The following is a 22,678-nucleotide window of genomic DNA, read 5'->3' as shown; positions in this document are numbered from 1 at the left end:
ACTTTCCAATCAAAACTTTCAAATCCTGTTTACTCCATACTACACCACATCCTGTTTATCAGGTCCCTTTATATATATGTTCCTGTATTTCACATGAGCCTGTATATTCAGAGTGACTCGCTGCATAGTTATCTTCAACACTCATCTAATCAGTAATTGTATATATTTAGAGCTACAGAGTGGTCTGAGGTATGTGTTTAATATGAACATGTAACATGAGTTCATGTTGTCTATCAAACCTCACATACAGTAACATGCATAAGTTTGGGCACCCATGATAAAAAAGTCTGTTAATGTGAAAAAGTGAAGCAAGTGGAAGATGAAATGATCTCCAAAAGGCATAAAGGTAAATCTTGACCAGGGGTGCCCAAACTTTTGCATGCCACTGACTGTACATGTGTAGTTTCAGTCCTTGGCCACTAGATGTCGATCATTACTGACCCCACGGTGAGAGTGCGCGCTCCTGTGAGGTACACATGCACATATCGCGGCGCGTTCACGACAGTCAGCTATCCTGACCAACTTCCACTGGGGCAGCAGCGCAGCGGCGGAGAAGTTTCTGGGAGGAAAATTCAGACTTGGTAAACAGTCGAGAGGCTCAGCAAACACCGAGCTGACACGGGCCACGACCGGGCAGCCGCCATGGACGATTTAGGTGAGTTACTGAGGGGTTCTGAGGAGACGGTGTGTTTGTCCCACAGCGGACAGCAGCAGGGTGGAGGAGTGGACGACGAGATCTCATGTTGAAAAGACAGTTTGTGGCTCAGTGCGGTCACATAGCTGTGGAAATGCTGGGGAGTTTCTAGCAGGGTGTTACGGTGCACTGTGGATGAGTGACTGGGACACATTTCACTTTTTACCCACTTTCTGTTTTTTATTTTATTTTATTTTCTATATTTAATGTGTGAGTAGCGGAGTAACGTAGCGGCTGGACATCGTTAGCCTCAACCACCATCTCCTTTAAAAGTCCCCGTAGTAACGTTAATGATAACAACACGGTGTCCCGCTCCGTTAAACCAACCTGTTTTGATCAATATGAGAGAGCCAGGAGGGAGGAGACATTATGGTGACATTTTAACATTACCTCCTCAACTTTTGCCCCCAGGCTGCTCATTCCTGCTTTGAAGTGGTGGAGTCAACAGGCCTCCCCATTTAGACTGCTCAGTGCTGCTCAGTGCTGCACAATGTGAGCTCAGCCCCGGCTTGGCTGCCTTATAATGGATCCCCAGTATGATGGAGCAGCCTGCTGTGCTGATACTTTACTTTTACTTAACATGTAATACACTTTGTTCACCCTCTCATCACAGGGATGGAAATGTGCTAAAATGCTGATCACAAAGCGACGTGGGAGTCACAAATTCAGATGAAAAAAACAAAAAACAAAGCCAACATGTTGTCTGACTGTGTCAAAGGTGCTGATAGATGGTGGTGGGCTCACGGCCTTGAGCTCTTATCCTGTTGATTTCTGCTTCTTGAATGGTTGGAGCTGTTGGGGATTCAAACCCCTCATGTTGTTGGCTTACTGCTTAATTAATTTTGCATTAATAATAACAAGTGAGTTTATATTGGCTTTCAGTCAGAAATTTGACTTTCACTGATAGATGATTGAAAGAAAGAAAACACACACACTTAAGTAGCCTAACTATGTCTTACATTTTTGCATATTAAAAATAATAGTTCATAATCAAAATTGTTACCTTAAAGGAACATTGTGTAGGAATTCCTCCCATCTAGCGTTGCGGTTGTTTATCACAAGCAACTCAATCGTATTTTTCATGCTGCATTCACCTGAAATTGGGCAGACGGCAGACAGCCGCTGCACATAACGGCATAAACAAGCCTCTATGTAAACAAGTGGTCTAGGCAAAACAATACACGTGACAATATGTTGTCATGGCCATGTGGTATTGTTTCCCTGACCCACGTTTTACCGGCTTTCTCTGGACTTCTGTGACTAAAATGACATCTGGTTTGTTACCGACGGCCGTCTGCCCGACTGCAGGTGAATGCAGCATCAGTGTAACGCTCCATTCCTCCTCACTGCGTTACCGCGGTGACTTTTCACAGACGCCACCTCGACCTGAGCCGACAGCTCCGGTGTCTCTGCTGAGTTTCCGTGGTTTCCTACCGTCACGCTGCCACTGAACGTAAAAACATGGCGACACGACATGGCAGCCAGCACCGAGCTTACCCGCTCCACGTAGATATGATATGAACAGCAAATTCAGAGCTGAAAGGAACACTTCAGTTTGTTGATGGGGGGATTACTGGAAATAATGGATTTTCGTGAATAGAGAAGTTACACAATGTCCCTTTAATGTTTCTCTTAATTGACTGATCATGACAGTAACAAATCCTGTCAGTTTCTCATCAACTCTGTCTCCATCATCAGCGTTCAATCAATCATTTATCCTGGCAGTGTAACTTCATGCAGCCTGTCACCTCAATCTATTTTTTTTGTGCAGCTTTAACCAGCCACCTCTTCAGTTCATTGGTCCTTGACCTTTGCCCTGGCCCTGAACCTCTGAACTTCTAATTTTGTTGTTATAGTTTTCACCAGCTGGTCAGTTTGCTATATTTACCTTGCTAATTCAGAATAAATGGCGTGTTTTGCTAGGCAGGTATTTGTAGGAATGCTCCTATTGTCCTGAACTCCCAAAGTAGAAAGTTGACTTGTGAATTGTTTAAGTGGAGAGATGATGGCCCACATTTTGAGCTTGGCCTGCTGTGAGAATACCTCCAGGGCACATTAGATGCTCTTGCTGCTATGGACTAGTGAAAGGGCTGATTGTTGGTTGAGAGCGAGCCTGCAGTCTCACTAAAGCAGCGAGAAACAGCGGGCTGAAGAAGGGGGCGAGGCTGCGGAGGAATGTTGAACATCACTCTGTGTCAGGGTCCAAGGCCAACTACTCTCTGGGTCGTGACTCACCTACCACTACCACCAGAGGGAGGGCTGCAGGTTTCAGTCAAGTCCTCTGGTAATTGGCAACACGTAGGGATTGTTATGAAGCTCTTTGAGCAAAGCCATTCATTTTAAATGCGACTCAGCTGCTCTGCTATGAAGCTGTGAAAACACATTGTGTATTCAACCGATCCCACACCCTCGCTAAATATGCAAAAACAAACCATGTTAAATATTTGTAAATACTAGATGATCGTAGTTGACTGTAAACCTCCAGCTAACGAGACTCCACAGGTCCCTGTCCTGAGGCTCGCTGATCACCGACAGGTCAACATCAGGGCCGTTGTACAGGGGAGAAAGGTGATGATAACTCTAGGGGCCAAGCACCCAGTAAGGCCCACATAAAACCCCAGTAGTCTAATCTTTCTATGACTGAATTATTCTATAATTCTATAATAATACTCAAAGTAATGCTGCATTAGCATCAAAACAAAGTAGGCGCGATAAAAAATGATATACGTAGTCTAAGAAAAAAAGTGGAAAAGTCAGGGGTAGGGGCCCACTTTAGTATTCTTTCGGGGGGCCCAGAATTCCTGGCAACGGCCCTGGTCAACATGCAGGTGTTTGGAAACATGATCACACTCAACTTTTCCCATCTTCTTCATCTGTATTGATCTGCCCACATGCTGGTCACCACTGGAGGAAGGGGATTCCCTCAGCAGAGTGGGAGCGCTGCTCCAGTCTGCACCTCTGACTCACACTTTTCCAGAGGTTTTCTCTAATCAGTCTTGTGCAGTGCAGGCCAGGTGGCAGCCAGGCCTTGCCCCGGGGACAAGTCCTCACACAAGCGGTGTCCCTGAAACCATATGTGACAGTGTCCCGTCTGCCGGCTCGTTTTGCTTCTGTGTTTCATGTTTGCGGGTAAGACGCCACCACTCGACTCTGTGAATTCCTCAGGATCGTGTGAGATTCAAGCAGACTGACCTCATTGGGCTGTGGAGACGCTGCTTCATGTCTGCAGGTTAACACTGAAGAAACTGGATTAGTGCAACTGTATGTGATGCTGGACGGACATGACTGAAGGGAGAATAGAACGGCTTCAGCATGATATACTCTTTTTGATTGTAAATTCCCTCTGTTATTGACTTGGCAAAGTCTGCAACTTCCCCACGAGCCTCAGGGTCAGTGTGTGACAGTTTGATTCCCTGTGTATCTATTTGTTTAGCCATATCGAATTGCAATATAAAACAGAAGTTCTCAGGAAAGAGTGCCTGCATTTTAATCAAACTTTAGACCTCAGGGTTGGTTCCTTGAATATGTGACTTTTATTACGTACGAACATAGTTTATTTCCACGAGTACTTCGGCATTTAAACAAACCAGAATAGGGATAGACCGATACTCAGCATTTTTAAGATATTTGTATCGGCCGTGTTTTTTCACCAATAAGCGAAAAAATACTTTATTTTAAATGCACTCCTTTGGCTCTGATGCAGACGTCTCTCTGCCTGAAGTCACCACTCTTGGCTGTGTAACAGTGTCCCGCCCACAGACCCCACTGAACCAAGATTTGTGTTGGAGTTTGTGTTACTCTACAAAATTTTAAAGTATTTTTTATATCAAGATTTTTACAGTGTACACAATAGAAAAAAACACTATATTGTATTCAGTCTAAGACTAGATGTGTTATTCTAAATTTTGACACCAAAACACAATTTATACTGCAAATGAATACTGGCTCTAAATATCGGTTTCCTTGATTACTAATTATCGGTATTGGTATCTCCCCTGAAAAAAACATATTGGGCGATCTCTAGATCAGAACCTAACTAACTTTAGGAACTCACTGACCTCTTATGAGGTGATACCCCTCATATAATTGTTCTGTCTCTGTTACTGTTATTCAGCTAGTAATGGCCAGACATTGTGTATCTAAGTTGAATGATTGTGTACACAGCTGCAGACAAACCTGCCCTAATCCTTATTTACTTTCACGAGACTCGGTGAGACAGACGTCGAAGTAGATTAACAAAAGAATTATGCACAGTAGAGTTCAGCATCCTGCCAAGTAACAAACACGCTTTATTTTTCGCAAACAAACACAGCAGAGAGCGGGTAGGCTTTATCACAACCAGGCCTCGCCACCACACGATCTGCTCAACACGCAGCTGGGCCGTGTGTGTATCTGCAGACGGTGGCTATGAGGGCTCCGACAGCAGCACCTGCTACACATACATGCCTTTTGTAAACACGCAGCGGTCCTGTTGGATTTACTGTAACCATATCAGTTAATCACCTTGTAGAGGAAGGCCGTATTCTCCGGGCTAGGAGGAAGACTTGGCCGTTGTAGAAGCAGCATGGTCTTAAATGTTTACAGCGTCGCACAGCATACCAAAAGATCTTAGAAGGTCTTTAGTGGTTTCTGTGTCCTAGTGTGTCGGCGGCACAGAGTTAGTGTTACCAGACTAGCTATCATCACCCCATGAGAGCTGCAAGGTTAGTGCATACCGGCCCTAACCAGCGGGCCGGCCTGCTAGCTCAGAGGGAAGCTCATGACTGTAAATCAGTCTTGTTCCCCAGCTCCACACCCATCCTGTTCTGGATCTGGGGAAGAGAAAGCTGCATGGCTGACCTCATCGCTTAGGCAACAGACCCTGCCCCACATCCTGAGGAAACAGAGGAGAAAAACAATGAGCAGAGGCAGTGTCGGAGGCAAGGGGGGGGGGCAGCTGTAGGCCTTCAAACAGTGATCTTGCGTTTTCACTTGTAAGCGCACCGTCCCGCTTTGTCGCCTCAGTTACAGCGCTCGTCACTCTTTTCCTGTTGCCATGCCGTTTCCACACCTTCCTTGTTTTTCGGGCCGTGTAACTTGGCCTCGGAGAACAGTGCTGATTATTTTCCTGACATTTCTGGGTAATGTAGTAGGAATCTGAGTCCCTGCTGGGCTGTCTTCAACATTACTCATGCACGGGACACCTAAGGACGTGTTTAAAGAGCAGGGAGTTTCATGTCCTCAAGCAGGGCAGCAACTCTCACTTCTGCCTTCTACATATCCGAGCTCCGCTGTCATGTGGAACTGTAAATGTAAAATGTGTGAATGTGTAAAAAGAAGACGCCCTGCAACTGAAAACAACATTTGGGTGCAGTTTGTTTACTGAGAAGACATATCAGTTATCTTTGTCATATGTCATTGTAAATCAAATCTTTGTAATTTGGACTGTTTAATTGATAAATATATTTTCTAGATGATGGTTCTCAAACATGGGTATGAATTACTCCATGGATCCTCATTTAATAAGATAATTGCAGATTTAAAGCCATGATGAAATGTCTGTTATTGTGCTACTTGGGTATTGAATTCCCTTTTTTGCAAGGACCTCTATGTTTCCCCATGCCTTTATTTGAGAACCACTGTTCTGGATTAACCAATATTGAAAGTAATTTATTTGTCATGGCTCTAGATTGTGTTTCATTCAGGCCAAGTTCATGTAAGGCTATGTTTTTAGACAATTTTCAACATGTTGGAGGGTTGGCTTCTTCCACTAAATGAACAAAAGATGTTTAGATTCCTTGAGTAAAGAAAAAAATAGCATTTTCTTCAAGTACAAAAGGATTTAAAGCCTGGTTGGTTATAAACCAGAGTGGGTGGTATAGACAAACTTAATCCACCGACTAAATCCATCAGGACTCTGCTTTTCACGCTCCTGTTCTTCTATAGGTTGTCTACATGTCTGGATGGTGGCCGGATGGTTGAGTGTCTTTAGTACAATACAAGAGCCTTTCTGTGTGGATCTTCCTCATCCTACACAAACACTCTTCATATGACACAAAAGGCCACTCAGTGACACACAGCCCTCACATGCATGGCTTTGAATGCGTCCACAGTGACTGGGTGTTACATCAGTCTTTAGACTTTCCCCTGTCATCTGATTTAGTGGTCTGTGGGGAAGTGCTTTTATTTTGGTGCCGCGCTCTCTCAGGGGGGGTGTCATCTTTCGGATATGGGGCTGCTTGGCAGGATATTTTTAGGTATGTTTATTTTGAAGTAATCACCCCAAGATGCTTCTGTCTTTCTGATAGTATGCTATTACACTCATTCATCCTGTGTGTGTGCGGGTCTGTGTGTTACACTGTAGGTTGCCATCTGTCAACTGGAAAGCTCAACATTTATTTGAATATCCCTCTGTTGGTGCATCTTCTGATCTGTATTCTCTCATTCTCTGTCTCTGTGTCCCTGGTTTTGGACCCAGCCTTCCCTGCCTGTCCCCCCCCCCCCCCTCCCCACAGCCCCTGCCTGTCTTGTTTGATATAAATATCATGTGGGGCTGGCCTGATGGGGTAGGGTTTCGGTGTGGGCTGTGGCCAGTTCTGCTCTTTTGCTCCCTGGCTATAAACAGGTGAGCTGTGGACCCGTCGCCGGCCACATGTTAATAGAAGAGATTAGACGCTGCCTGCAGTGCGCTCCCTGCTCTGTGGGAAATGTGCAGTAAAAACATTGACATCTCCCTTATCCTGGTATTCAAAGCATGCTGTAGTTAGTGGAATGAATCCTGTAATTGTCAACACATTATTTTCATTTTCTGGACCGACAGATAGCGCGTTGTATCGGCGCACATTCCTCACCGGCTCTCTACCTTGAGTCCTGCGGTGCTGGAGGAATGTGTGTTCTGCTCGAGTAGATTTTATTACAAAGCATCATTTTGATTCCCGAAGCGGACAGAGGAATGTGAGGAATTCCCCATGCACCTTCACTCCCATCTGATAAACTCTGCAGGACCGTGGCAGGGCCTGGAGTGAGGGGGGGGGGGTGCAAAGGCAGGACTCTACATGTACCCACTGCCACAAGAATGTACAGTATCCACATAACTCCAGAGTTGTTTGTTGAACATAATGGAGATTAGTTACCACAGTGTGACCACAGTTGCATCCTGTGACAGAGTTAGCTACTGTTAAAGTCAATTCTATGTTGTTTGACTGGGATTTGATTAATTCATTTTGGATTATTAGTCCCATTCGTGTCCTTTCTGATGACAACTTTATTCCTCCAGACCTTGCACAAAGGACTATTGAGTCAGGATGCTAGGGTAGAGAGGAGAGTTGGACTTTGTCCATTGCGGCTTCTACCCCCTGTCTGGAATGGAAAAGATTAGCCTGTTACTTGGCTTACAGTGCATGTTTGCATTCTTAATGCTTCTAACTCTTCTTGGACCAAACTTGAGTAAGGCTGGCAGAGGCCTGGAGCCTGTTGATGCCAGATTCAATGCTGCCCTCCTCAGGGAAATAATGGAAGTAAGAACATTTCAACAGCATCTTTCATCTTCCTCCTTTTATGACCTACAGCAAATGATGTCAGAGACATCTTCCTGATGGAATTCCCAGGCAGATTGCTTGAGATAAAAAAAAGAATCTCTTCTCCAAGCAAGGCCTGGCCAAGAAGGCAGCAAACAAGATACATATATATACACACAAAGAAGAAGGGACAGACATGAGAGAGGGAGAAAAGAAGAGAAAAAACAATAATAAAAAAAGCCTCACTTGTCCATCTACCACTGTAATATCGGTGCTTCTTATTTTCTCTTCCACTTTCAAGTGAAATACAAGTGAAAAATCCCCAGATTTCAGTTCACTAAAGCCCAATAAGTCCCGTGTCTCACTATCACATAAGCAGAAGAACAGCAGAAAGCCTCCTTGTTAACATTAACACTAGTTGCAGTTTTATTCATTAATTGGTTCGAAGCCTTTATGTGTACGACAGGACACTGAGAACGTAGAGCTGAAAGTAAAATAGGAACTTGACCAGTTCTCCCTGGGACTAAGCTGTTTTTCTGCAAAAGTTGCTGGAGTGATTAAAAAAAACAACCCTACCCTGAGTGGAAAAACCTACAGTCATTGTTAATGAATTCAGGCCCCATGCATTATCTGTTGTAGTCTGATTGAAACAATGAATCTCGCCGTGGTGCGTGTCCCCTGTGGAGATCTGGGCCTGACTCACAGATGTGTAGTATCAGCAGGTGGGGGGTATAATGAGTGCAGAGACTCTATTCCAGAGGGAGCCTCAACAACTTGGCTCCGTCTCCAAGTGTTTTGGAAGGTGTCCGACTGTCCGCTCTGTCAAGGCCATTAAGAACTTTCTAGGAATACATTACCATAATTAGTAAGCCCCGGGCCATTCTTTAAAACATTTGACAGGTTTTAAGAAGAGCTCCGAAGGGAAATGGGAATCTGAACCTGAAACCCCCGACTGTGTTTTAAATGAGTCACCTTTGTCCCAAAACCACTTGTGGCATTTTTCTATATGGAGTCTTTGTTTTATGAGCAACAAAGTCAACTTCAGTGAGACCTTGTTTAGCATGTCAGCACCAGGTGCAGATTATTTTGAGCTGGTCATGATATTTCAGCACATTTGCACAGACATGGGCTACTTACTGAGCTTACTGCTTTAAATAGGCTTCTGCTCCCAAGTGGTTTATGTCAAACTTCATGGCTAAAACATTTAGCATGTGGGCTAGGGTCTCCCTTTGGACTGAGGACTACGCTGAAGACACATGACTGAATATAGTGGAATTTAAAATGTGTGAGACTCCAGTTTTAAATTTGTCCTATAGTTCACTTGACCTTTGCCACACGTTTTCTCCTTTAAGTTTTATTTAATAGCCGCCGTGTGTGAAGTAAAGTTACATATCCTTCTCCTGAAAATGGGAATTTGTGGGCGAGGAGCCATTAATGAGTTGGACTCCCACTGTTTGTTATTAGTTGAAGCAGCAGTGAAAGGATAGTGTTGTTGAAAGGAGCCTGTCACCCACGTCAGACCTTAGACCACTCCCCCTCTCTCCTCGGTAGCCGGCAGCGTGTTGCTCACACCATCTTTGTCTGCTGACTTCTTCACACACACACACACATGCGCACACACACACACACACACATACTGTAACCCCAGCTGGATTTTACAGGTACAGCATATGTGAGTACAGAAACCTCTTACTGTCTTATTATAATGTTAAATGATAACGGTGTTGTTGTTTGATCTTTTAGTGTGGACACCTCTAAACCCTGTACCAGGCCTGATTTATTCACATATTCTGTGAATAATGCTGTTACTACTGTGTCAATGTCTTGACGTTTTCACTCATCATTATAGTGGCCTCATGAGTCTGTAGCTGTATGATCTTTACATGAATATTTACTCAGATGAAAAGTTTGAATGAATGTACAGTAGTGTAATGTAGAGTATTGAATATTTTCGTGAAGAAGAATTATTTAAGAACGATGTTTAAACTGTGACATTTCATTACATTCATATACTGATTTTATTCGTAGACATAACTGCAGTGTGAGAGAGCAAATTCCACATTTATAGGAACATTTTTCTTATTTTCATGGTATAGACTATATTTTAGAGGTGGCAGAAGCCTTTTTGATATATTTCTTCATCGTTAATATTTAGACAATTTTGCATTTTTTGGGGCAGTTTCAAGCTTAAATGTGCAGTGTTTCCTTGAGACGCGCTGTCACCGTCCCAGCCTGTGTAGTGTAAAGAGTGTGCAGCCAGTGATTGCGGTCTATTCTGGACAGGCTGAGGATGGATGGATGGCGTGATGTAAGAGTCTATTTTGTTCCTGCGTTCCTCCCAACACTCAGCGGGGCGACGCTGCGCCCCCTCAGACCTGGACAGCGTTCAGACACACTGTCTGCTGCTTTGTTCCTATCAGTCTGGCTTGTTAAGTTCACACTGGTTCTCATAAAGCAGAGGCCGCTCACAAACATATACGCATTACTCACAAGAGATGTAACACACCGTAATGACAGATGGAGCTCATCGACAGGTAGATGTCATTGTCAGCAGGCTTGTATTTATAGTGTGGACTGATGGAACAAGTATGTTGGGGGATTTTTTTTTGGGGGGGGGGGGGGGGGTTTATGAAGGGGTTAGGAATGCGAGTTGTGCTCTGTGATGTACTTTTCCAGTCACTGTGATGGTGACTGGGCCTAACCTTAATGCAGGATGATGCATGCTGAGGAGAAATCTTTTTTTGGTGACACATCGGAATGAGAAACTGGGTCATATTCTCCACCATTGCCCCCTCTCCCCCCCCAATCTAATACAAACATCATATCTTTTCAGACGCGTTGCTGGCAGACCTGGAATCAACCACATCCCACATCTCCAAGCGACCGGTGTTCTTGCCTGAAGAGACTCCCTACTCCATCCCTACTGGAGCACAGTCCTACCAGGATGTGTCGGCTCCTCCTCCGGTGCCCCCCCCCCCCTCGGCCGAGGCTCTGAACGGCTCCCTGCTCCATCAGTCAGACTCCCACCACTCGTCTCAGCAGGTAATTCATGTTGACCCCTAGGGGATTCGCAGGAGTACTGCAGGGGGGTCACGCAATTTTTCGTTGATTAGACAATTTTCTAAATCTTTTTTTGTTTTCACATTGGTGTTTGAAATTAAAATTCAATTTGAATCTGCAATTGACAGACACTGTTGATATTGGCATTGGTTTCAGTTGACAAGGTCTGTTTATAAATGGCAGTGGCACGGCCCCCTATTCACTGTACCTTGCACATGTTTAAAATAAAAGCATGAATATATGATCCTGTGTATTACTTGAATAGCTTAGTATTGAATGCACAGTAACAAGGTACGTTTATGGCACTGGGCCCAGTTTAATGTAAAACACAATTTTCTACAATGGGGCAGGGTCCCTGCTCCATCCCTCCATCAGTTTGGGGGTCGTTGCTGCTGTAGAGTGATCATGTACAAAACTCTATAACTGATGTTTCATTTGTTTATGAAAACAAACTGATTTGCAGACTGTTGACCAAGTCTTATCAGCACTTAAAGGGATAGTTCACCCAAAATTCAAATATCACTCATTATCTACTCACCCTCATGTTGACTAAGAGCTGTGAGAATTTTCCTCCTCCGTTCCTTCTCTGAGTTACGGGGGGGTCTTCGCAGCAGTATTTGTCTATATAATGGTTGTGAATGGATACCAACTTTCTTCGTCCAAAAAGACACACCAAAAAAACATCCAAATACCTCCATACTGCTCGTCTGTAATGTCCCTCTTGTATTGAAGCCCCAACATGAGAAATTGTTCTAAAAAAAAATTAAATAAGTCTATATTTTAAGCTTGTTTGTAGCGGAAGCTCCCAGTGTCTCAGTTCACTGCTCTTCCTGATTTGCACTGACCGGCGGAACAATTTCTCATGTCGGGGCTTCAATACAAGAGGGACATTACAGACGAGCAGTATGGAGGTATTTGGATGTTTTTTGGTGTGTCTTTTTGGACGAAGAAAGTTGGTATCCATTGACAACCATTATATATGACAAATACTGCTACACGGACCCCCCCGTAACTCAGAGAAGGCACGGAGGACTCTGAAACTTCTCCCAGCTCTTAGTCGACATGAGGGTGAGTAGATAATGAGTGAAATTTGAATTTTGGGTGAACTATCCCTTTAACAGCACTATACGACACATGTCGATTAAATGCATTTTAATTTTGTACTACTCCTTGCTCCTTCTGAAGCTGCTGTGTGGTATATTGTATATATTGTGATGTATGGTATTTGTACAATGTTGTGCTATGTTCTTGTTCTTGTCTAATGTTGTTTTACTGTGAACTGCAGATGGAAATTAGCTTTAGAGCTAAATCTGGCATATTTACATATTGTATGTTCATGAAGATGCAGAGTCCCGTTACAAATAAACAAATAAATGAAATGAAAAAAAAAGTAAGAGAGAGTGAAATAATGAAACATATCAAGTTATACAGGTGTATCTCAATAAATGAGAATATCATGGAGGTCAGCAGTTTTCCACATGATGGTAAAAGCTCGGGAAACCTTTGCAGGTGTTTGAAGTTAATTAGCTGACTAGAGTGTAAAATAGTATTTAACAATATTTTTAAAAAAAAATTGAGATACTGAATTTTGGGTTTTCATTAAATGTAAGCCATAATCTTTACAATTAAGACATGAAATATTTCAGTCTGTGTGTAATGAATTTATATAATATATGAGTTTCACTATTTTAATTAAACTACTGAAATAAATGAACTTTTCCATGATATTGTAATGTATTGAGATGCACCTGTGTTGTAAGTTAATGAAAGATGTAAAATTAGGTTTGAGCCCCCCATAAGGTGCCAAGTAAACCAACATGAAATGTTCAGTCCGACTGACTGATGTGTGTCCTCTGCAGTCATTAGGTTCGGTGCAGAAGAGCTCCTGGTCCAGGGACAGTAGCAGCTCTCCGTTGTCTCACGTTGAGGAGGACCACGTCTACAGGTAGCTGTCCTGCCACACACCTGAAATCCTGCATGTAAGAGATTAAGCTCATCGCTATCTGTGATTCACGCTTTTCTCTGTACGTCTGCCCGTCAGTTTCCCAAACAAACAGAAGTCCTCGGACTCGTCGACAGCAGCCATGACCTCTGCCCTGGGCAGTAACCTGTCAGAGCTGGACAGGCTCCTGCTGGAACTTAACGCAGTGCAACAGAGCTCCCCCTCATTCCCCACCACAGGTAGATGCAAAGCCTTCACCTTTGTCAGTTGTGTTTGTGGTGAGCAGAATAAGTTGTACTGTTAATGTGTCCGCAGAGGAGGCAGCTCCACCCTTACCTTCATGCAGCATCACCCACTATGAGAACGGCGGTGCCCCCGACATCATGGTAAGCCCTCCACCTCAGGAGAAACCCAAGAGGAACGGAACCAGGTTGGATGAAACCCGACCCACTGTGGAGAGTCTGCTGGACGAGCTGGAGGGCTCAGTGCCCTCACCCAGGTACAAACTGTTATATTATTAAAGAGATAGTTCAGCATTTTGGCAAATCGGCCTTTGCTATAGTTATAGCAGTAGGTTCGTTACCTTTAATTGTTGGTGCAAGCTATTTCTAGAATGGCAGAGCAGAGCCGTGAGCTGCTCAGAGCTACGCTATGGAGGCTAATGGGATTTCTTGGGTTCTCTCATTAAACTCATCAAATACACAATCCAACAACTCCAAAACGCTCTGGTGGACAAGTTGTGACCTGCACATTCATCACGCTATGAGATAATAACAGAATGTTACCAGACAGAGTTGTTTTAGAAGTAAATTGATGTTAAACTGTTGATGCGCGTTGCCTTCAGGGACAGTTTTTCATCAAGCAGTCTCTGTATTTACCTCTAAAACAACTCTGTCTGGTAATGTTCCGTTATTATCTCATAGCGTGGTGAATGTGCAGGTCACAACTTGTCCACCAGAGCGTTTTGGAGTTGTTGGATTGTGTATTTGATGAGTTTGATGAGGGAAACCAAGAAATCCCATGAGCCTCCGTAGCGTAGCTCTGAGCAGCTCACGGCTCTGCTCTGCCGTTCTAAAAATAGCTTGCACCGACAACCTACTGCTATGACTATAGGGATTATGGCAATGGGCCAATTTGCCGAAATGTTGAACTATCTCTTTGAAGAGAGATTCAGTCACTACCTACACTGATGTGTATTCATGTGGCCATTTGCGGGGAAAGTTACAGAAGTTGTTGGATGCACCCAAAACTTTCCAGTGTTAATTTCTTATGATAGCTTCACTCTGAGCTGTCAGCACTAGGTTTAACAAGACCATGTGACCATAAACAGATAGTTCTTGGGTCTGTTTTGATTGGCTATGTCTCATCATCTGAGTGAATCTCATGGTAACAATAGATGTTTTGAGTTCTGCTGTTTGTAAGGTTTCAGCATTTTCAAAAAATGACTAATCCATATTATAATTTTCCAGCCCCCCTGCTTGCCACGGTGATTTGGACAGCCCCTCTCAGCAGCAGGCCAGAATTTCAGCCTCCTGTGCCACGAGAGAGTTGGATGAGCTGATGGCCTCTCTGTCTGACTTCAAGGTAAAGAGCAGAAGCAGTAAATGTCGGCAGAGCTTAATTAATCAACAGCATCAGGCTAGGATAGGAGATCTGTCATTTGCCTGTAATTTCCTCTGCTCTCCCTCTGCTTACTCTCTCATTTCTCTGTTCTCCAGCCCAGTTCTCTGGGCTCTCTGCTGGACCCAGCAGGAGCGTCTTCCACCTCTCCTCATCCTCCAGTCTCTTCCTCCGTCACCCCAGTGGCTTCTCCTTTTCTTAGTCTGTCCCACCCGTCTGCCTCTGCCTCTCCCCTCTTCTCTCTGCCTGCCGGTCTAGAGCTGCACATAGATGAGGAAGGAGGAGACGGTAACATGTCGGTGCCTCATCCCAACCGCCTCACTCCCCACAGTCCTTTATCCTCGCTCTCTGCAGCCAGTGATCTAGATCTGGACTCTGTCATAGACGTCTCTGCCTCCATGCTGTCATCCCAAACCAAGTCTCTGCTAGTCCTGGCTCAGTCTGCCTCGTCTAGCTCCAACCTAATGAGAAATAGCCCAAGTCCCTCCAACAGCACCACCACCCCCTCACTCACTTCAGTTAACACTGTCCTGGACCACAAGTCCTCCAAGTGCTCCAGTCCCTCCGTAGAACGACTCTCACCCTCTAGTACTCTCGGTAAATTATCTTGTGCTCCTGGTTCTTTTCATGACCTTGATTTGAATTTCTCCTCTCCATCTCCTTCAAAAAACCTCACCCCTCCTCTCTCCATGCCAAAGACTCCCTCACCCCTTCCTGTTTCTCTCTCCGTATCTCCACCTTCTGCACACGCCTTCCCTAAAACACCATCTCCAGTCTCTTCACTGGCCTTCACCGTCCCGGGTAGACACCCATTGGAGGTGGCAGCCACATCCCAGAGAGCCAGCCCTTTCTCCGTGGCGGAGCCTTCGCTGGATGAGGCGCTGGATAAGCTGCTAGAGATGGGTTTTTCACAGAACCAGTCGGCAGCGCATGCGGACGAGCCCCAGCTGAAGATGGATGCGCATTGCCTGGGAAGAGGGATGCAGGAGGTGCACGAGGAGGAGCTCATCCTGCCCATGGACAGAAACAGCCTGCATCCCGACACGTTCGCCAGCAGCACCAACACCATCACGGACGAGTCGGTGGACGGAGGCACCGACGGAAACGGAGACCTGGACTGGGCCGACGAGGAGCTGTCCGTGTCCTTCCACGACGGACTGGACGGCACCATGACACCTTACACCGAGAGGCCGTACACAGACGGCAGCATGACCCCACTGACAGAGGCCAGCTGGATGGATGAGTCCATGACCCCGTCCTCATGCCCCGGGACCCCTGACGTGGCCCTGGATCTGCCCATGCTCCAGACTCCCAATATAGACAGACTGTCTGCATCCGGACATGTATGCACCTCCTCTCCTGCTCGGCACACACCGGCCTTGTTTTCTTTACACGTAGCTCTGGTTTTTGTTCTTGCTTGTGGGACTGATGCTTCAATTCAGTTCCGGTGTTTTGCTTCACCAGCCTCTGCTCAGAGGGTTTCTTTCATGGGCTTGTTTGGAAAACCTGAAAACACGATATCAAATATTTATTCAGTAGGTTACTCACAAGAACAATTTTAGCAGCCAGATTGGATTTAGCAGTGTTTTTATGGACAGGGCAGAGTTGTTAAGTGACTGGGAACAAGAGGGAAGGTTTCTTTACCACATGGCCACTAATGCCAACTATCATGTCATTTTTTACAAAAAAAAAGACAATGTGGGCTATTTACATCACACATCTCTTAGATCTTGGTTGTCAGATTTCAGGTTTTAGAGTTGAAACAAATAGTCCATTAAAGGGACAATGAGGAGTTTCTATTTGGTTATAAAAAAGTCTCACGTTAATGTGGATGAATCTACGCTACCCACACTTGTTAATGGGCCCGTTTTCGATAAATATATCGCTTTGTCTCTATCGTTATTTTGTTATTATTAGTGGTGCCGGAAATGCTGGTCGAACTGACCAGCGTTTCTTTACTTTCGGTTTTGTGGCGAGTCATGAGAATAACGCCGCCGAATCACCGTTTATGGTCGAAACTACGACGGTATGTGATCGTCTTCGAACCTCTGACTTTAATACTTGATGAATGAAAACATGAGTCTGTCTTGCGCCGGTCAAAGAATTTCACGGCGCGGAGGCTCATAAATGTAGTGTGAAAACGCTTCGCTTTTCCAAAACTCCTCGTTGTCCCTTTAATTAGTTTTTTAAATACACCTCCTCTCAGCTCCTCATTATTATAATCTGAAACTTTTCTGGGTTTTATATTATGCCAGGTTGAATATATTTGGGAAGTAGACTTGTTTACATAAAACATAATAGGCGTGTGAGGAGTATTTTTACTGTATTGTATTAATTTGACTTTGCATTGAGTACATGATAAGTTAATTAATTTAAAATCTTTCTAGGCTCCTGTCTAGTTTAAAGTCACAGATGAAAGAAACCCTCCTTGAGAAAACATCCAGTCAGATAGAAGCTTGTGGAATAGACACTAATGTAAAGAGGAGTGGCTCTGCCTAATAAGACTTTTAGTTTTGTTTTGTTGATGTTGCACTTATAAGTAACTCACTGATTTCCTGTAGCACTACTCAGCTCCCAGCTGCTGCAGCAGTTTTGTGTGTAGGATCTGAATGTGACCTCTGACCTCTGTTGTGAAGATGGAGTGATTGCTGAGGGGCTGCGGGGTGGGGAGAGGAGTGGGGGCTTCCTGGGTCAGAGGTTTGCAAGCATCTGACATTGTGCATGCAGGATGTGCATGGAGTGTGACTCTTGAGCCCACTGACCACTGTCACCGATCTGAGGATCCTAACCCGTGTGACTGCAGAGCTGGGCTCTAACCTTCAGCTGCTTGACCGCCGCTGCTCTGCTGTGGACATGTGATAAGGTGCTCGTCATTCCACCTCAGATAAAGTCAGTGATTAGACGCACCAAGGAGACGCCCAACGTGCACCCGATGTACAGAGACGGTCTCCTGCGCAGGAAGATGGGACCCATCATTGTGAACAAGAACACGTCTCAGGACCGGCTCATAGAGGAGCTGCAGGGGAAGCTCGGGATCGGCCGCTCGGAGCGCCGGCAGCGCAAACAGTCTGACGAGTGGCTGACGGACGGGGTGGTAGTCACGTCCAAACCGCAGCGGTTCCGTCCGGACGGGGCCGGCAGCGAGGTCGACAAGGTTGGCTTTAGAGCGCTCGGCAGTTTGCCCCAAATCTTTTCCTCCTCACTGACTTCACCTTCTGTTTCCTGCACCTTCTGCTGTTCTGCTTCCTTCTCTTCTTCTCTCCTCTTCCTCAGATCATCATTCCCCCAGAGTCGCCCGTCCCCGTGAGGAAGCTGTTCCCTCCTCTCTCCCCCCCCGCCCCTCGCCCTCACACCGAGGAACCTAAGCGGCCACTGTTTGTACAGCATCCCCTCATTCCTATGCCCCCGCCGCCACCACCTCCTCCTCCTCCTCCTCCACCACCCCCCTCCCCCCCTCCACCTCCCTCCCTCCCTCCACAACCTCCACGCAGCTACGAACCGGTCCGCGCCCCGCCTCAGCAGATTCTAAAAGCTTCACATCCGCCACCACCACCGCTGCCTCCCCCCCCTCAGGAGCCTCCTGCCCCTAGACCAGAGCCCCCCCCTCCTGTCGTGATAATCCCAACACAGCCTCCCCCAGTGGAGCCAGTAGCCCCGGTTGCACCCAAAGTGCTGGTGTCGGTAGGCTGCCAGACAGAGTATGACCCAGTCTTCCCTCCCATGCAGGCATGAACCCACACACCATCCCTTATGTTTATCTCAGTCAACTCAAACCTAGCTTTCCCTGTCTTTCCCACCTTCAGCATGTAACTGGTTTTATCATTTGACCGTTGCAGATCATGGCCCAAGGTAAGGGTGGTGTTCCCGGTGGGCCCCCAACACAGGTCAACAAGCTGGACAACATGCTTGGTAGCCTGCAGTCTGACCTCAACAAGCTGGGAGTGCAGACAGTAGCTAAAGGAGTGTGTGGCGCCTGCTGTAAGCCCATCGTAGGACAGGTGAGATGATCGCTCTCAAATATAAACACTGTTAGGCACGTTACTTTCAAAAAGTAATTAGTTATAGTTACGTGTTACTTTCCCCAAAAAGTAACTGAATAACTACATTATAAAAGTAACTAATTACCAGGAAAAGTAACTATTGCGTTACTTATTTTTATAAAATGCTCAAATATGTCATATTACTTGGACTGGCCCCACTAACCTCCTGTTTATCTGGAGTGAGTTGGTTAGTTCCAATAAACAGCTTTTTTCCATTACGGTAGTTGATGGACTGGAAAAAAAGGTGTAAGCTATACAGTATAACATACACTTTAACAGGTGTATTATTTTGTGACAGTCAATAACGGCAAGGAATGGTGCATTTTATTGTCAGTAACGGTAACGACATTATAACAGGGGAAACAGTAACTTCTTTGATTACTCGTTATGTGTTAAAAGCTCAGTCCAATATGGTGTTTGTTTAGGTGGTGACTGCCATGGGCCGCACATGGCACCCTGAACATTTTGTGTGCACACACTGTCAAGAGGAGATCGGCTCCAGGAACTTCTTTGAGCGTGACGGACAGCCCTACTGTGAGACAGATTACCATAACCTGTTCTCCCCACGCTGCTACTACTGCAACGGGCCCATACTGGATGTAAGTCGCCGCTGTTTGCACACGCACGATCGTCTCTGTCGGAGTTCAGTCCGCCACCAATGAATGTTGTCATGTGTCTTTAGAAAGTTGTGACGGCGCTGGACAGGACATGGCATCCCGAACACTTCTTCTGTGCTCAATGTGGATCCTTCTTCGGACCAGAGGGTACTGAATCGCTATGACTTTTGTGAATTGTGCACCTCATAGCCATCACACTTGGTTTATCATTTGTTTACATTACGGATTGTATAAATGGTGTTCTCTGTTTCTGAAGGTTTTCATGAGAAGGATGGGAAAGCCTATTGCAGGAAGGATTACTTTGATATGTTCGCACCTAAATGTGGAGGCTGTGCCAGAGCCATTCTGGAGAATTACATCTCAGCACTGAACTCCCTCTGGCATCCTGAGTGCTTTGTGTGCAGGGTGTGTAAAACCGCTGTTTTTATTTAATCCAACACTATAGCTTGTATGACTTGACTCAGCGCTGTTCTGTAATAAGAAGTGTCAGAGAGTAATCCATTCGTTCTGTGTCTACAGGAGTGCTTCACCCCATTTGTGAATGGAAGTTTCTTCGAGCACGATGGCCAGCCCTACTGTGAAGTGCACTACCACGAGCGCCGCGGCTCCCTCTGCTCCGGCTGTCAGAAGCCAATCACAGGCCGCTGTATCACAGCCATGTCCAAGAAGTTCCACCCGGAGCACTTTGTCTGCGCCTTCTGCCTGAAACAGCTCAACAAAGGCACCTTTAAAGAACAAAACGACAAACCCTACTGCCATGGCTGTTTTATCAAGCTGTTCAGTTAGGGAGAGCGTTTAACAGTACCACATGTGTCAGGGCTTAGATAAGAGTCTAAAACATCTTTAGCACAGCTATGGTGAGAATGGGTTGTGTTTGTATCAGAGAAAGTTGTCTGTTTTCTATTGATGACATTGGAAGTGTGTATGGATCAGGTATGTGCATGAGGCTGAATCCCCATACAGTCTCTGCCAGAGTAAAATATTTTAACGTGACCATCAGAAATGAGGAAAAAACTTTTTTTTTAGACCCGCAGCCATTTATTTTTTGAAGCTTTTCTGGGTTTTGAGTTGGTCTATAGGCCTCAGAGTGATGCAGACGTGCTCAGAATTGAAAGGACATTGAGCTTTTCAGAACATGTAAATGTGACATTAGGAGTGTTTTTCACATCAACACTGATGTGCAGAAGGCAGCATTTTTCACCCAATGTCCTTAGATGTGTTGGACTTTTCCCACAGTCAGAGATGTCATTCTTTTTTGTAACTCTCACATCATTGATCTTCAAGTCTTGTTACTTTATTTTTCTTTATAGAAGGTGGTGAAATCTCACTGATCACTGTAGAAATCCGTGAAATACTCGTGTGTTTGACATTGTTGCTCACTGGTTGAGTGTGTCATTTTAGAAACATTGAAAAAGAAATGTAAAAATCTAAAAACTAGCAGGTAACGAGCGACCTGTTGTTTTTAGCATCACAATGTGAGCTGTTTTTACAACTGAGGAGAGTAAAGAGCTTTTAGATACTTTTTCTGTGACTCAAAAGTGCGAATGGATAAAAAACAAACAAAAAAACGGGCGAGTCAACATAATCGATTATTTTTTATGTGTGAAGTTGATTGTAGTGTCACTCATTCAACCTAAGAAAACACTCTTATGTGAAGATTTAAGAGTTGATGCTAGAGTGTTACAAAGTTGAGTTTCCATTATAAATGAATCAAGAAGCGAGAATCAGTCCGTTTTTTTTTTTTTTTTTTTTTTTTTACAGTTTCTCACATCAGAATCTCAATCACACCTGTTTTTTTTAGCCAAAGGCAAACCATAATGCATGGGTGAAGATTTAACAATGATTACCACTGAAGAAGTTCACTGTCCATCAACCACAAGCTGCAGTATTTACTCTCATTTTCAATGTTTGAATTAACCTCACGTTTTTGTGCTGCCAAATCATTCCTTATTTTTTCACTGTAGAAAAGAGAAAAACTATCTGAAAACGGTTTGTTGCAGTTGTGTCATACAGCGAAGTGGAGCCTCACAAATATATTGGGATAATACTGTGCATCTCTTGTACTACCATTACTGTTTCTGAGTGCATCTTGAGAAGTGTTTTTGTAAATATCCAACGCAGCTACGTCATAAGCTTGATGTTTAAATAACCACTCATTGGAAGAGGGCGAGGGCTGGTGAGAAGGCAAAGCAAAGATTCTTTGATATTTTTGGTGTCATTACTGTATTGAGAAGCTGATGAATGTTCACTGTTTTGAAAGAAGTAGTACATAATGCAAGCAAATGTCTAAATGTGCCTGTGATACTCCAGTAACTATGCAACTGTGGAATAACAACATTGTATTTCATCATCTTTCTTCCACAACGGTCCGTCTGTGCCATTTTATCAGTACCTTGTCTAATAACACTGGCAAATTCAGCAATATACTGAGAACAGGTCAATAGTCCACAGTTATTCATGTTATTGGTCTGTGAGTCCACTGAAAATGATAGGCTGTTGAAACGAGAGCCTGGTGGTCTGTCAGAGTGAATGGTAGGACTAAGATGACTCTTCCCTCAGCATCTGAGTAGCATCTACTGTATGACCACCGGGTTGGGTCTGTACATGGTTGAATCATGACGTGCAGCAGATATATCGGGCCTTTTGTCTTGTTCAGGGATTTCTAGAGCCTTAAATCTTTTCTCACTCTATTTAAGAGATCATCTAACAGTTGTCTTTTTGAATCAATTTAGTAGAGTGTTATTTAACCAAAGCCATACCTTTTTTGATTTTTTTTTTTGTTCACTTTTTCTTTTCTTTTCACTTTGAATGTCAATAGTTATGAATCGTGAGGTTCCTCACCTGTAGTCTAATTACGCAAATAAATTCAGTTTTGTTATCAAAATGTTTTCCAGAGGTTTCATTTGTAATGATACTGTTGGCTCAGTGCATTCAAAACAGATTATGTAAAAGAATTCCTCAGCCCTCCTACAGAGCAGCAACACACCCACACACACCCACTCTGGAAGTCGACAAGGCTGCTGTTGTTTGTAGCTGTTTGTGACTGCACTGATTATGTAGCTGCTTTGCATGTGTTTGTTATTTTGTGTATTTCCAGTCAGGGTTGCCTACAGTTATCTGATCTGTGTCATTTGAAGCAATTTTGTGATTCTTTATAGTCTTTATAAACTTACCAACAGGACACATTAACAGCCATATGAAATAGAGGC

The 22,678-nt window shown here is 44.6% G+C and overlaps 1 protein-coding gene across 2 annotated transcripts; it reads left to right on the top strand.

Annotated features, from left to right (window-relative positions):
- The first annotated feature begins 488 nt into the window (after positions 1-488).
- On the top strand, positions 489-22,330 carry pxnb (paxillin b). 2 transcript variants are annotated; one of them, XM_083979245.1, is made up of 11 exons: positions 489-655; positions 11,024-11,232; positions 13,110-13,195; positions 13,292-13,431; positions 13,508-13,691; positions 14,662-14,776; positions 18,649-18,810; positions 19,278-19,451; positions 19,535-19,616; positions 19,726-19,874; positions 19,989-22,330. In XM_083979245.1, exons 1-11 carry the CDS (start codon positions 643-645, stop codon positions 20,253-20,255), a joined length of 1,581 nt encoding a protein of 526 aa, XP_083835371.1. In that variant the 5' UTR covers positions 489-642; the 3' UTR covers positions 20,256-22,330. The 2 variants fall into 2 exon arrangements, with proteins under 2 accessions (XP_083835371.1, XP_083835370.1); XM_083979244.1 differs by lacking the exons at positions 18,649-18,810; positions 19,278-19,451; positions 19,535-19,616; positions 19,726-19,874; positions 19,989-22,330 and adding exons at positions 14,911-16,155; positions 17,697-18,251.
- The last annotated feature ends 348 nt before the right edge of the window (positions 22,331-22,678 follow it).

This window comes from Trachurus trachurus, assembly GCF_905171665.1.
Source record: "Trachurus trachurus genome assembly, chromosome: 9".
In the NCBI taxonomy this organism is placed as follows: Eukaryota; Metazoa; Chordata; class Actinopteri; order Carangiformes; family Carangidae; genus Trachurus; species Trachurus trachurus.
This window is presented reverse-complemented; position numbering and strand designations above follow the sequence as displayed.

Bases quoted from the DNA above. Each gene is read 5' to 3' on its own strand.
- pxnb (XM_083979244.1), top strand. The intron at 13,692-14,661 runs GTACAAACTGTT...ATAATTTTCCAG, and splicing joins GGCTCAGTGCCCTCACCCAG to CCCCCCTGCTTGCCACGGTG. The intron at 16,156-17,696 runs GTATGCACCTCC...ATTCCACCTCAG, and splicing joins GACTGTCTGCATCCGGACAT to ATAAAGTCAGTGATTAGACG.